This window comes from Sapajus apella, unplaced genomic scaffold, assembly GCF_009761245.1.
Source record: "Sapajus apella isolate SASKATOON/1434 unplaced genomic scaffold, GSC_monkey_1.0 scaffold224, whole genome shotgun sequence".
Taxonomy (NCBI): Eukaryota; Metazoa; Chordata; class Mammalia; order Primates; family Cebidae; genus Sapajus; species Sapajus apella.
In genome coordinates this window covers 189,029-202,612 of record NW_022437164.1, presented here as the reverse complement: position 1 = coordinate 202,612, position 13,584 = coordinate 189,029, and the positions used below count along the sequence as shown (strand labels likewise).

Genomic DNA, 13,584 nt, shown 5'->3' with positions numbered 1-13,584 from the left:
ATATGTGCAGGTGTGGACTGGTAGGGTCAGCTCTCTGCCTTCACCCAGCTGAACCTCCTTCATTCATTCTAATATCTAGTATCCGTGGTGATGGGTGCGCTGGTGAATTTGATTGTGGTTATCAGCCAGGCACGGTGGCCTACGCTTGTAATCCCAGCACTTTGGGAAGCCAAGGCGGGTGAAGCACCTGAGGTTGGGGGTTCGAGACCAGCCTGGCCAACATAGTGAAACCCCGTCTCTACTAAAAATACAAAAATTCGCCAGGCATGGTGGTGCATGCCTGTAATCCCAGCTACTCGGAAGGCTGAGGCAGGAGAATCACTTGAACCTGGGAGGCGAAGGTTGCGGTGAGCCAAGATCATGCCACTGCAGTCCAGCATGGGCAACAAGAGTGAAACTCCATCTCAAAACAAGAAAAAAAAGATTGTGGTTATCATGGCATAATGCATGGGTATAACAAATTATCACATTTTATGCCCTGAATATGTACAATCTTTATCAATTAAATTTAAAAAAGAAAATGCTTTCTTTCTGACACCTCCTTTGTAGGCTCTGTTTCCTTTACTTAGCTTTGAACAACTGTGAAGGCAGAGGCTGGGTCCACGTGACCTGTGCACCGAGGACCAGGAACGGGGCTGCCAGATGTGAGGTCTTCAAAATAATTTATTGATGCACAGAGGAAAGCGTGATGCAGAGAATTGGGCTTAGCTGTCAGCTGGGTGTGTATAGCGCAGTCTCAAGGTTAGCACATGACTTCTGGGACGGTCTTTGGGGTCAGCAGGGAAGATAATTACAGCAGTCTCTGGGATCACTGGAGGTTCACAGGAGACACCTGGGACCAGTTTGCGGGCTGCGTCACTACTCAGGAAATCAGCTGACTGGCGGTAGCTGGGTCTCTGGAAATAGCCTGATGGCTGTAGCTGGGCCTCTAGAAAACGCAAGTGACTTTAGCGGGGTCTCTGGAAACAGCCAGGTAACTGTAGCTGGGTCTCTAGAATCAACTGAGAAACAGTCTGTCCAAGGAGCTGCTCAACTGTAGAAGGGACCAGCTGGCTAACGAGCCTTCTGCATGCTGGTTAGAAACCTCCAGTCTCCAGCTCTTGTCTCCAGGAGATCTGCCTGGGGGCCTTTCCAGACGAGGATGAGTCCAAGCAGAAGCCTTCCAAAGGGCTGCTTCAGCCTTTTCCTAGAGTCTCCAGGTGCAGAGGCCAGGTGGGCCTGCGGTCAGCGTTTGACAATGGCTGCGTACGTGCTGGCCTCGGCCAGGGGCTCTGTGGACTGTGGGGACACAGCCTGGGCTGTCCTGTGTGTGAGGGCCGTGTGGTCCAGCTGAGCATATGTCACCTCCTGGGGGCCTTCTGCAGTCGGGGCCTGGGAGAGAGAGAGCCAGGGTGAGGGAGAGGCTGGTAGAGGGTAAGGATGTGGGGCTGTGGGGATGGAGGGCTGGGATTGCCATCTCCATGGGCCCTGAGGACCCGCTGCTGAAATTGCATCCGTGTGAAGAGCCCACCCACAGGGTGTGAGGGTTGGTCTGTGTGACAGTAAACAAGGCAGAAGAGAAGACTCCTGACTTCCAAGCTGAGGCAAAAGACATTGTGTTCTGCCCTCCCCCCACCCTGGGGTCCCTCCCTCTGGGGGAAGCTGGCAGTGTGGAAAGGCCCCTGTGAGAGGAACACAGGCTTCCTGCCGCAGCTGTGGGAGTGAGCGTCTCAGATGTGGAGCCTCCAGCCCACAGGACCCTTCAGAAGCACACAGCCCTGGGCAACCTCTCGACAGCAACCTCAGCACAGACTGTGAGCCGGAACTGCCCAGCTGAGCAACTCCTGAATTCCTGACCCAAGGAACTGAGACTTTTTTCAAGCTGCTAAATTTGGGGTACTTTGATAATTAGCAGGAAGGCTCACCGACATGTTGGTCCCTCTGTCCTTCTCAGGAAGTGCATCAACTGTGGCCATGTCTGGGGGACAGGACACATGGTCAGTTTCCTGGGGAGGATGTCACAGGGCAAATCTGCCTGAGACCCCCCACTTCAGATGTCATCCTGCATCCAATCTATAATATGACCTTCTAGAATGTTCCTGAAGATTCTTCCCCTCTCCCCCTGCATTGCATCTGGATTGGCACCAAGTTCTCACTTCCCTGTCCCAGGCCTGTCCCTCCTCCTTCCCCTTTACCTGCTTTTCTCTCTAGAACATCAATGGCCAGGTTGGGCCTGAGAGGAAAAATAAAAATGAACATTAGGGGCAGCCTGGAGGCAGAGGACTGGATGGACGTCCAGGACTCATTCCCGGGGGCCTCACCTCTGCTGTGGCTTCTGCTCCTCATCCTTGCTTCTTGGGGGCCCTGAGGACAGTTGGGGTCTGAATTAAGGAGACCTTCTTCCTAGCATCTCCTGACAGCTTCCCCAAGTCACTCCACCCTACCCCTGGCACCTACCCTGCTTTATCTGATTCTGGCGATGGAGGAAGAAGAGGACCAGGAGGAAGAGACAAAAGAGGAAGACCACTGAGACCGCGATGAGAATATAAAGATGCTCAGCTTTCAGGCCTTGGGGAGCAGGGGCATCTAAGAAAGACAGAAACAAGTTTTCAGCAGTGTGTACTTATTGAGCACCTACTGTATACCACACACATGTCATGTGTGTGTCACAGACTTACTAATGTATCAAATCCCTCAGATAAATAATCGTCCCACAGCACAAGGATTAAAATCTCTCAGGGGAATAATGGTCCTGCAGCACAGGGATCATTTTCCCTTCTTCCACCACTGGGGTCCTGAGTGCTGGGTCCTCTGCATAGGGACACAGCCAGCCATTGGCAGAGCGGGAATCTGACAAACTCCAAAGCCTGACCTCTTTCGCCTTCCCCAAGAGGGACACACCAGGCTCATGCTCCACAGTCCCCAACACTCACGCTCATTGTTACCGTTGTCTGAAGGCCTTGGCGTGGGTCCTGGGAGGGAGGAATCAGGAGGTGGAGGCAGATCCCTGAGCTGGACAGAAAAGGTTCTGAGTCCTCCCATGCCCGCTGCAGGAATCTCCCTTCATTCCCCAGGACCCTGACCACTCCTTCTGGACCAGCACCCCGCCCAGCAGAGTCTTCTGTGATGATGGAAACTTTCTACATCTACTGTCCAGAATGAAAGCCACACGTTACTATTGATATTTAAATGGCATGAGAACCTAGCTGCACTGTCTGCATCTCGAGGGCTCAGTGACCACGCATGCCTAATGCCATCCCTATTGTACAGAGCAGTGTTAGACATCGCTGCTCTCTGCCCCCTGCGGATCTAGGCAGAGACCAGCCACCTGTAAGAAGAGGAAAAGAGCCCTTCCCTCCCTGACCTCCTTCTGGGTTCCCACCAGAATGCAAGAATCCCCATGTCTGATTTTATCTGCCCTAGCGGCAAACCCCTGATGGGGGATGTAACCCGCCCTCCTGTGGGAAGAATCCAAGGCCCGCTGTGCTCCTGTTTCCTGAAGGCCTGCAGCTAGCAGGCGAGTGTGTGCGGCACCGGCCAGGCTCCCTGTTCAGGGCTTGTCTGTCATCTCGATTATCCACCTTCCTCTGCACAGTGCACACCACTACCCACTTCACAGGTGACCAAACGGGGTCCTGCAGGGCTCTCCCAAACCCAGGGTCCCTCTTCCAGGAACAGCGGCCCCTCCCCTCCCCTGTCTGGAGGCAGGGACTTTAACATCCTTCAAGAAAGGTAGACATTCTCTCTTGGAGTGTCCTTCTCTCGTGCCTCCTCCAGGGTCCAAGACCCAGCACACTATGCCTTATTCTACACCATGACTGCCTGGGCTTGGTCTTTATAACATTTGCCACCATTTAAAAAATTACGTATGTACTATGTATGTGCCATATTGCACTTTTTATAATATTTATGGTTATATGTATCATGTATTATGCAAATGTATGATATATAACAAATATATATTTTTAATTATGTAGTCGACATGTACATGCTATTTAATGAATATGTTAAATGTATATGATTTATAATTACTTATATGTTACATATATTCACTATAATAATGTGTAATTTATATTGCTGATAAACCTATAATTAAATATAAAATGTTTTTCTATCATAATTATACATAATATATACATAATAGATAATATATATTTACATGAATTCCTATATTTATTAATTATAACACTTGAAATTTATTACACTATATATTGTAAATATATATTTCATATAACATATAATATTATAGTCATATGTAGTGATACACTAACATATTTTTATTATATAATTATGTTTCTTATATATGTAATATATGATGTAAACGTATTTAATATAATTTAAATTATAGATCTGAAATTGTACATTGCAAATCATATATTTTTATTTGTGTATGCATGTAAAGGGATATGTGCATTTCTATTACTCATTCTAACTATTTCTCCCCATTGAGGTTCACAAGGCGGGACGCCATTTCTTCTCATTCATGGTGCATCAAATCCGGAGGCTTCCATGCCTGGCACAGTCCCTGTGAGTACAAAATACTTCACCCTCCTTGGGAGTTTTCTAATCAGCACTGATGGAAGCACTGTGTGTACCTGAACTCAAGTGTCCCCTAAACAATTCTTTTTTTCTTTTGTTTTGAGATGCTCTGTCACCCAAGCTGGAGTGCAGTGGTGTGATTTTGGCCTCCTGGGTACAAGCAATTCTCTGCCTCAGGCTCCTCAGTAGCTGGGATTACAGGTGCCCACCACCACTCCTGGCTAATTTTTTAAAATATATTTTTGGTAGAGATGGGGTTTCACCATATTGGCCAGGCTGGTCTTGAACTCCCGACCTCATGATCCACCCGCCTCAGCCTCCCAGAGTGCTAGGATTACAGGTGTGAGCCACTGCGCCTGGCCTCCCCTAAATGGTTCTGCAGGGACAGCTTTTTCATTGCCTATTTTTCACATGAGGAATTTGGGACACAGGAGGTTTGTGTGAGTCACCGTCAGGCACAGAGCTAAGGGGTGGCAGAACCACCGGGACTTGAACCATGAACCCAGCAATCTGGCTGCAAGGAGGGTCTGTCCTTGTAACTTTTATATGTCACTGCATGAAAGATGAGAGGAGATAGGGAAGGAGAGGGAGACAAGGAGAGGGAAGATATTCCTGCAGACAGAAGGCTAATTAAAACCAGACGCTGGACTTGAACCAGGTCTGCTGGACTCAGGAGCATGTCCCACTGCACCCTGGCAGTCCAGGAGCCTCTGAGGGGGTCTGGATGGAGCACAGCATCACTCCTCCACCTCCCATGTGGCTTTAGCCCCTGGTCCCACCTGTCTGAGCTCAGAGCCCGAGCCTCACAGACTGTCACTGCTCTAGGTCAAGGACGACCACTCTAGCGATGGGAACACAGGTAGGGAAGGGTCTGTGGATGGCTTCTGACCCCTTGTCCTCGCCTGGGAGGTTCTGGTCACAGACCACAGCGGGAGATGGACAACTTGACACCCAGGGACCTGGGGCAGCTTTACTCCCCTCACAGAGTCCGGGGCAGAGCCAGATGGAAGGGAAGCCTCACATAGGTCCTCTTAAGGGACCTTACTCCACTGTTCAGGCCTCCCCTGGAAATCACATGCCAACAGGAGCCTCCAGGGTCCCTCTCCGGGTGCCCCAGGTTGGAAGGTGAGTTCTCAGTCGCTCGCAGGTGCAGAGCGGGGTGAATGGTGAGGACACGCCCACAAAGGGGCAGCGTGGAGCTCGGGCAAGCCCGGGAGTCTGGGGTGTGGCTGCCCGGGTGGGTGGCCCCTGCCCCTGCCCCTTCATAGCCTCCTGCCTTTGAGCAAGAAACTTGAATTTCTGCGTTGCATATTAGAGAGGAGGAGGAGTTAGAGAATCAGCTTAGTACCTCCGCCATAGAGTGGGGTTTGCATCCACGGTGCCTGGCGTGGAGTGAGGTTGCAGTCGAGGTACCATTGCTGCTGTGGTCTCTATGAGCATCAGCAACCTTGCAGAGCTGGGCAGTGTCAGTCCTTTCCCACGGTCTCCCTAGTCCTTGACTCCAAGCCCAGGGCCCAGGGCTGGACCCAGAGCTGCATCCCCAGCACAGATCCCGCTGTAATCCCCTCTTGCTGAGGAACATACTACTGACCTGCTGAGGAGCTGGGCTCTGTGCACCAGGAAGGGGAATGGGGAGAGGGGGAGTCGCTGTGGGGGAAGGGGGGTGGGTATGGGGGGAAGTTGGCACTCCCAGGGGTTCCCGTAAACAAGAGCTGGAGAAATATTTAGAACCATCCCATCCAACCTGCTCTCCTCCCCCGTGAGCCCCCTCCAAAAGCCCCATGTTCATCACACAATCCCAGACAATGTCCCCAAGACTCCAGAAAAAATGGGGAAGGGGACAGGAGGCTGGAAGAACACCGCTGCTTGGCCCATTCTGCCAGGGGACTGGTCACTCCCTCTGCTCCCCCGCCACACCAGCTCTGCTTGACCTTAGGGGACTCCTTTGAGGCCCTGGGGGGACATGAAAGTGGATTGGACTTTGACTCCAGGACATCTGTGCGGCTGAGCACACCCAGGGGTCCGTGTGGTCACATACCAGAGGATTTCCCACAGTACTGTCCAGCCCTGGTCAGGAGCCACCCCTGGACCCTGTGTTCTGCCCAATGGGAGATGAGCCACAGCAGGTGGAGCACATTCCCTGGGGCAGGTTCCGGCTCAGGGGAGAGGAATAACAAGAGGACCATCCATCCCGTGTGAAAAGACAGCCCCTTGTAGGGGGGCTGCCCCCTAATCTCTGGGAACCCACTCCCTACCCAGCCAAGCAGAGGCAGCTCTGAGCCCACCCGATGCTGGGCTGAGTGTCCAGGCCATCTGTGGCGTCCAGAGGGGACCAGGGTGCCAGGACCTAAGTGGGCGTGAGGGCAGAGGGGAGGTGTGGGCAGAGGGAGAGGAGGAGGGGAGGGCCGGGGAGTCAGGAGGAGGGCAAGGGTGGCCACAGAGAGAGGACAGCAGCTGGGACAGGGTCCAGGGACCTGAGGACAAGCTCGAGGGCAGAGCTGAGACCAGGGCAGGGCCCAGGTGGCGTCCTCACCTTTCACCATGAGCTCCAGCTGCTCACTGTGCTGAGACCATCTGGAAGCCTTATGATAGAGGCAGTGATAACGCCCGGCGCTGTCTTCACTCACTGAGTCAATGCGGAATGTGGCCTCTGACTCAGATGAAATAAGTTGAGACACATGCTTTGCATCGTTGAACATGGATCTATTCTCCCACTCCAGGCGGAATGTGTCAACTCCAGCCGGGCCCCGGCACACGAAAGTCACAGGGCTCCCCCGGGGGATCACAGTGCCTGGCTCAGCCGAGATGGAGGGTCTGGGCAGGGCCCCTAAGAGGGAAGCAGAGAAGGACTCAGTGTCCACTGTAGGAAGTCACCATGTCACACATGTCATTCACATCACAATTCAGGGTTTTTAGCAAATTTATACAGCTATGCAGCCATAACCACAGCCCAACTTTAAAACATTTCCCGCCTCCTGCACCTTCCACCTGTGTGTGAATTCTCATCACTGCGGAGTTATTCTCCCAGTGGACACTAAGGACCCTGAGACTTGCTCACAGTTTGAGCCCTGCTCAGGGTCACATGGAAAGAGTCAGAGTGGCCTGGGGCCCTTCGTGTCTGCTGCAGAGCCCAGGGCCACTTTCCAGAGGGACAGAGGGTGGGAGGGAGGCACAGCATCGGGAGACATGGTCACTCGTGAAGGACAGGGGACAGGGAAGTGAGGGTTCTGGAGATGATGGGTGCTGGGGCCTCAGGGCACTGGCTAGTCCCGGGATGGGACTGAGTGTGGGACGGGGGTTGCCAGACTCCTGTGAGGGTCTGGTGGGGGTAAGGGGGAAGCCCCCAGCCCTGATTTGCTTGAAGCAGCCCAGCCTGTGACAGGTCCCTGCTGCGAGTGCAAGTCTCTGGGTTTTCCTGTAAAGTTTCTGCTTTCTTCTCAGCCTAATTTGCATTTCCTTGTTATTAAGGCTCTTGGAAAACCCCATTTGTCTCTGGGCTTGGGATGGAGGAGGGAAGGGTGGGTGTGAAACCCTGAAACAGGAAAAGTTGTGTCAAAATCAGCAAAATCCCTGACCAGAGCAGAGAGCTGGCAAGGCTTCAATTCGCTCATCCATACTTCATCATTCTTTATGACTGACAAATCAAAACTGCATCTATTTAAGGTTTGCAACATGATGTTTTGATACAGGTATACATTGTGGAGTGGCTGAATCAGGCTAATTAGTATAACCTTAGTTTGCATGTTTTTTTTTTGTGGTGAGAACATTTAAAATCTGCCCTCTTCGCGGTTTTCAAGCATGCAATACACTGTGATTAATGCAGTCACCACATTGCACCCTCCTCAATTACTCCTCCTGTCTAGCTGAAATTTTGTGTCCTTCCGCCATCCCAAACCCACCCATTCGTCCAGTTCTCCTCTTAACCATATCTCAGTTGCTTGTCAATCTGTTTAAGGACGTTTTTCATGGGCTGCTGTTTCCACAAACGTGAGAGACACACACAGGATGCCTGCCCTTGGGAGGTGGACGTCTAGAAGGGAGGACAGATACTGATGGAAGAATTGTCCAAATCTGCAGCTGTGAACTGCAATCAGCTTCCTGTGGTTAGTGTGGGCATCTAGGGGCTGGTGGGCGGTGGAGCTGACCTCCTTGGCAAAGTCGGGGGAAGGGCTGTTGAGCTGAGAGCTGAGGGAGGAGTAGAAGCTACCTGAGCTGAGCAGACAGGACACCAAGGCACTCACAGTGGGAAAATCAGCCAGGGAATGTCGCTATAAAGGATACAAAGTTTTATTTAGAGAGGAGAAATCAACTCAAGAGATGTAATGTACAACACAGTGACTGTAGTTCACAGCAGTGTATTGCATTATTGGACATTGCTAATAGAGGTGATTCTAATGATTAGCACGGGAGGATTGTCTGCGTGACCTAGCTCGATGTAGCCGTTCCACGCTGTGCATAGCCCACCGCATCATACTGGACATGATAAATACATGCAGTTTTCATTGTTTTGTTTGTTTGTTTAGTTTTGCTTGTGGTTTTTCTTTTATTTTCTTTTTGTGTTTTTTTGTTTTTTTATACAGAGTCTCGCTCCGTTGTCCAGGCTGGAGTGCAGTGGCACAATATTGGCTCACTGCAACCTCCACCTCTGAGGTTGAAGCAGTTCTCTTGCCTCTGCCTCCTGAGTAGCTGGATTACAGGCACCCATCAGCACACCCAGCTAATTTTTGTATTTTTTTTTTTGAGACGGAGTTTCGCTCTTGTTACCCAGGCTGGAGTGCAATGGCGCGATCTCGGCTCACCGCAACCTCCGCCTCCTGGGTGCAAGCAATTCTCCTGCCTCAGTCTCCCGAGTAGCTGGGATTACAGGCACGCGCCACCATGCCCAGCTAATTTTTTGTAGTTTTAGTAGAGACGGGGTTTCACCGTGTTGACCAGGATGGTCTCGATCTCTTGACCTCGTGATCCACCCGCTTCGGCCTCCCAAAGTGCTGGGATTACAGGCGTGAGCCACCGCGCCCGGCCTAATTTTTGTATTTTTAATAGAGACAGGATTTCCCCATGTTGGCCAGGCTGGTCTCAAACTCCTGACCTCAGGTGATCCACCCACCTCAGCCTCCCAAAGTGCTGAATTACAGTCATGACCCACTGCACCCAGCCTCATTGGTCATTTTTAAAATGATTTTTTTTTTTTAAATCAGCATGTGAGGCAGCCCAATATTGAACAGAACATGGAGTGTTTGAGAAAGCAAAAGAAGCTGCAGGAATGCAGAGATAAGTGAGCCTGAAGTCACGGGGACAGGATGTGGCTGGGAAAATCAGCATGTCCAGACCAAAGAGAGGGGTGTGGGTCTGATTCTACCTGAAGATAAACGGGAAGGGCTCTGAGGAAAAAATGATGTTTCACCTTACAATGAGATATTAAAAGAAAAATTTTGAACACAGTTTAAAAATTGTGGACGGTACAATGGTCATGTTTGTGCTTTCAAAAATCACGCATTCCTGGCGTCAGGAAGGGAGAGGGCAGCCGGGGCATGGACAGGCAGAAGCCGGCCTCAGGGAGCCGTGGAGGGGAGACGTGCAGTCACTTGGGGGAGATGCAGGAAAAGTAAAGGAAGAGAGGGAAAGATGAGAAAAATTTAGAGTGAAATCACCAGCACTGGGTGACAGGATGCATCTAGGAGGATGGAGAAGAGGATGAATCTTCAGAGTCTGCCCTTGGTGACTGTCACATTCCCCGCCAAGGAGCTGCCGTGGGAAGTGTGGGCTCATCTGGGGAAAGCTCCCGGGCTCAGCCTTGGTCATGTTGGATTTGAACCATCATTGTGGAAATCGGTGTGTGGAAGTGACACCTGCACTCCCGTGATGACTGCAGCACGACCCACAGCAGCCAAGACGTGGAAATAACCTGAGCGTCCACCCACAAATGAACAGATAAGGAAAATGTGGTGTGCATATGCAGTGGAATATTATTCAGCCCAGAAAAAGAAGGATGTTCTGTTACTCACAACAACATGGATGAACTGGAGGATATTACCCTAAGTGAAATAAGCCAGGCACAGAAAGACAAATGCCACATGTGGAATCTAAAATAAAGTTCATCTCGGCCGGGCGCGGTGGCTCACAACTGTACTCCCAGCACTTTGGGAGGCCGAGGCAAGTAGATCACCTGAGGTCAGGAGTTCGAGACCAGCCTGGCCAACATGATGAAATCCCATCTCTACCAAAAATACAAGAATTAACCAGGCATGTTGGCACATGCCTGTAATCCCAGCTACTTGTGAGGCTGAGGCAGGAGAATCACTTGAATCCAGGCGACAGAGGTTGCAGTGAGCCAAGATCGCGCCACTGCACTCCAGCCTGGGTGACGAGAGTGAAACTGTGCCTCAAAAAAAAAAGGAGGTCATCTCACAGAGGTAAAGAGTAGAATAATGGTGTTAGAGGCTGGAGGTGGAGGGCCTGAGAGAGACACTGATCAAATGATACAAACTTTCAATGAGACAGGAGGAGTAAGTTTTGCGATCTATTGCACAGCAGGCTGATTATAGTTAAGGATCACTTATCATATATTTCAAAATTGCTAAAAGTACATTTTGAATGTTCTCATCACAGTAAGTATGTGATGTGATTGATATGTTAGTTAGTCTTGTTTAATCTGTCCACAATGTTTACATACATTGTAACATCACATTGTATCCCATAAACATATCCAATTCTTTGTCAATCAAAAAAAAAAGATTTTTAAAAATAAGAAAAGCAAAATGCAACAGGTGGAGAATAAAGGAGAGAAAGGGGTGAGGGCTGTGCATTTCACATTTGGAATCATTTGCAGTCTAGGGTACATTTCAGGGGATCCCTCCAGGCCTTCTGAGAATCAACATCACTCCCACCCAGAACTGCCCTTGGGGTACAGAGGGGACTGGGGAGACGGGATGAAGATGGGACTCACCCTCCTGCATGTGGATCGTCTGGGCCAGGCAGAGCACTGGAAGAGAAGCCACAGTGAGAGAAATGCCCACCACCCAGTCCTCATATGGGGCTGCTATCAAAAGGGGGCTCCATGCAGCTGGGGGCATTCAGCATTTCCTAACGACCAAACCACCCCTCCTCCACATCACTGTCTGAGTATAATCCTTCTTGCTGCAAAATGGTTTCAAGATAAATCCCAAAGTCTCCTCTTCCAAAAAGGCTCCTGCTCCCCAAGCCCTTTTTAATTTTTTGGAGATGGAGTTTCGCTCTTGTGTCCCAGGCTGCAGTGCAGTGGCACGATCTCGGCTCACTGCAACCTCTGCCTCCTGGGTTCAAGCGATTCTCCTGTCTCAACCTCCTGAGTAGCTGGGACTACAGGCACGCGCCACCATGCCCAGCAAATGTTTTGTATTTTTAGTAGAGACAGCGTTTCACCATGTTGACCAGGATGGTCTCGATCTCTTGACCTCATGATCCCCCCGCCTCGGCCTCCCAGAGTGCTGGGATTACAGGCTTGAGCCACTGCGCCAAGCTTATTTTTATTTTTGAGACAGAGTCTTGCTCTGTTGCCCGGGCTAGAGTGCAGTGGCACGATCTCGGCTCACTGCAACCTCCGCCTCCTGGGTTCAAGCGATTCTCCTGCCTCAGCCTCCCGAGTAGCTGGGATGACAGGCACGAGCCACCACGCCCGGCTATTTTTGTATTTGTAGAGACGGGGTTTTACCACGTTGGCCTGGCTGGTCTCAAACTCCTGACCTCAGGTGATACACCCTCCTCGGCTCCCAAGGTGCTGGGATTACAGGCGTCAGCCACTGCGCCCGGCACCCTAGTCCCTCTTACAGCTGACCTCATCCCCACACCCAGGCCCCTGCTTTTAGGACAAGGTCTTCTCTGGTCAGACTTAGGCCCTGGGCAGAGCAGCAGGGCAGTCTTGGGGGAGGAGGAGACTTCCCCCCCCAGAATCCTCAGGACTGGAGTCAGGCTTGAGCAGGGAACTTTCCAGCCCTCCCCGCTGCCTCCAGGACTCACCTAGGCCCAGGAGGGCGGTGGGATGGGGAGACATGACCCCGGTCCCAGACTGCAGCAGACGCGAGCAGGCGGTATGTGCTGGCCGGGCGCCTCCTGCCTGTGGGGTTCCCACCCACCGCAGCTGCCTCACACCAGAGGAAGAGCTTTTTATTCTGTTCTTTTCACACTTCTCACTAGTGAGACGGGAGGGAGGGCCGTGCTTTCTGAAAAAGGTCACCGCATGATAAGATGACGCTAACCTAGTTACCCCATGTGTCGCCTCTTTCTAAATCTATGGGAGCAGGGAACTTTCCAGACCTCCCGACCCCGCTCCCTCCAGGACTCACCTAGGCCCAGGAGGGCGGTGGGGCGGGGGTACATGGCAGAATAAAGGTCCTTGTCCTATGGGGACATGCAACAAACTGACTTGGACACCATCCCAACTCCACAAGTCAACGGCCGCAGCTCTTGGGCAAGACGTTACAAACCCAGAAGCTGACATTTCCTCATATTTGAAATGGGAGCCACAGAAACCCTTCTCCAAGTTTTTAATATTGTGATCTTTGCTAAAATCGCAACAAGGTATTTAACATGTTAAAAACATCCTGCAGTGGATATTATTTGTTTAAGGCGACAGTATTGGTGAGGATGTGGAGAAACTGGATCCCTTGCATACTTTGGTGGAAATGAAAAATTGTGCAATCACTGTAGAGAACAGTGCAGAGGTTCCTTAAAAAATTAAAAATAGAACTACCAGCCAGGCGTGGTAGCTCAGGCTTGTAATCCCTGAACTTTAGGAGGCTGAGGCGGGCGGATCATGAGGTCAAGAGATTGAGATCATCCTGGTCAACATGGTGAAACCGTCTCTACTAAAAATACAAAAATTAGCTGGGCATAGTAGCATGCACCTGTAGTCCTAGCTGCTGAGGAGGCTGAGGCAGGCAGAGAACCGCAACTGAGCAGTATGGAGGGGAAATGTGTGGTTGGAGTTCCCACCTGGGCACTGGGTGCAAAGAGAGGCACCACCCCCAGACCCAGAATGGTGGAGCCACCGGCAGCTTGCAAGCTCTGTGTGGAAAAGCCACGGGGACG

General features: G+C 51.2%; 1 protein-coding gene across 4 annotated transcripts; it reads right to left on the bottom strand.

Moving 5' to 3' along the window:
• Positions 1-645: 645 nt before the first annotated feature.
• On the bottom strand, positions 646-12,718 carry LAIR1 (leukocyte associated immunoglobulin like receptor 1). Of its 4 annotated transcripts, XM_032271134.1 has the most exons (10): positions 12,514-12,718; positions 11,465-11,500; positions 7,052-7,345; positions 4,527-4,542; positions 2,913-2,986; positions 2,437-2,565; positions 2,301-2,343; positions 2,175-2,212; positions 1,905-1,957; positions 646-1,371 (listed from the first exon to the last, which is right to left on the bottom strand). In XM_032271134.1, exons 1-10 carry the CDS (start codon positions 12,545-12,547, stop codon positions 1,225-1,227), a joined length of 864 nt encoding a protein of 287 aa, XP_032127025.1. In that variant the 5' UTR covers positions 12,548-12,718; the 3' UTR covers positions 646-1,224. The 4 variants fall into 4 exon arrangements, with proteins under 4 accessions (XP_032127025.1, XP_032127024.1, XP_032127023.1 ...); XM_032271133.1 differs by lacking the exons at positions 2,913-2,986; positions 4,527-4,542; positions 12,514-12,718 and having other exon boundaries at positions 11,465-11,795; XM_032271132.1 differs by lacking the exons at positions 646-1,371; positions 1,905-1,957; positions 2,175-2,212; ... (2 more) ...; positions 2,913-2,986; positions 4,527-4,542 and having other exon boundaries at positions 4,812-7,345.
• Positions 12,719-13,584: the final 866 nt, after the last annotated feature.

Coding starts and splice junctions, on each gene's coding strand:
- LAIR1 (XM_032271131.1), bottom strand. CDS start 11,591: ATGCCCCCAGCTGCATGGAGCCCCCTTTTGATAGCAGCCCCATATGAG. Junction 7,346..11,464: donor GACGATCCACATGCAGGAGG/GTGAGTCCCATC, acceptor CTTCCCTCTTAG/GGGCCCTGCCCAGACCCTCC.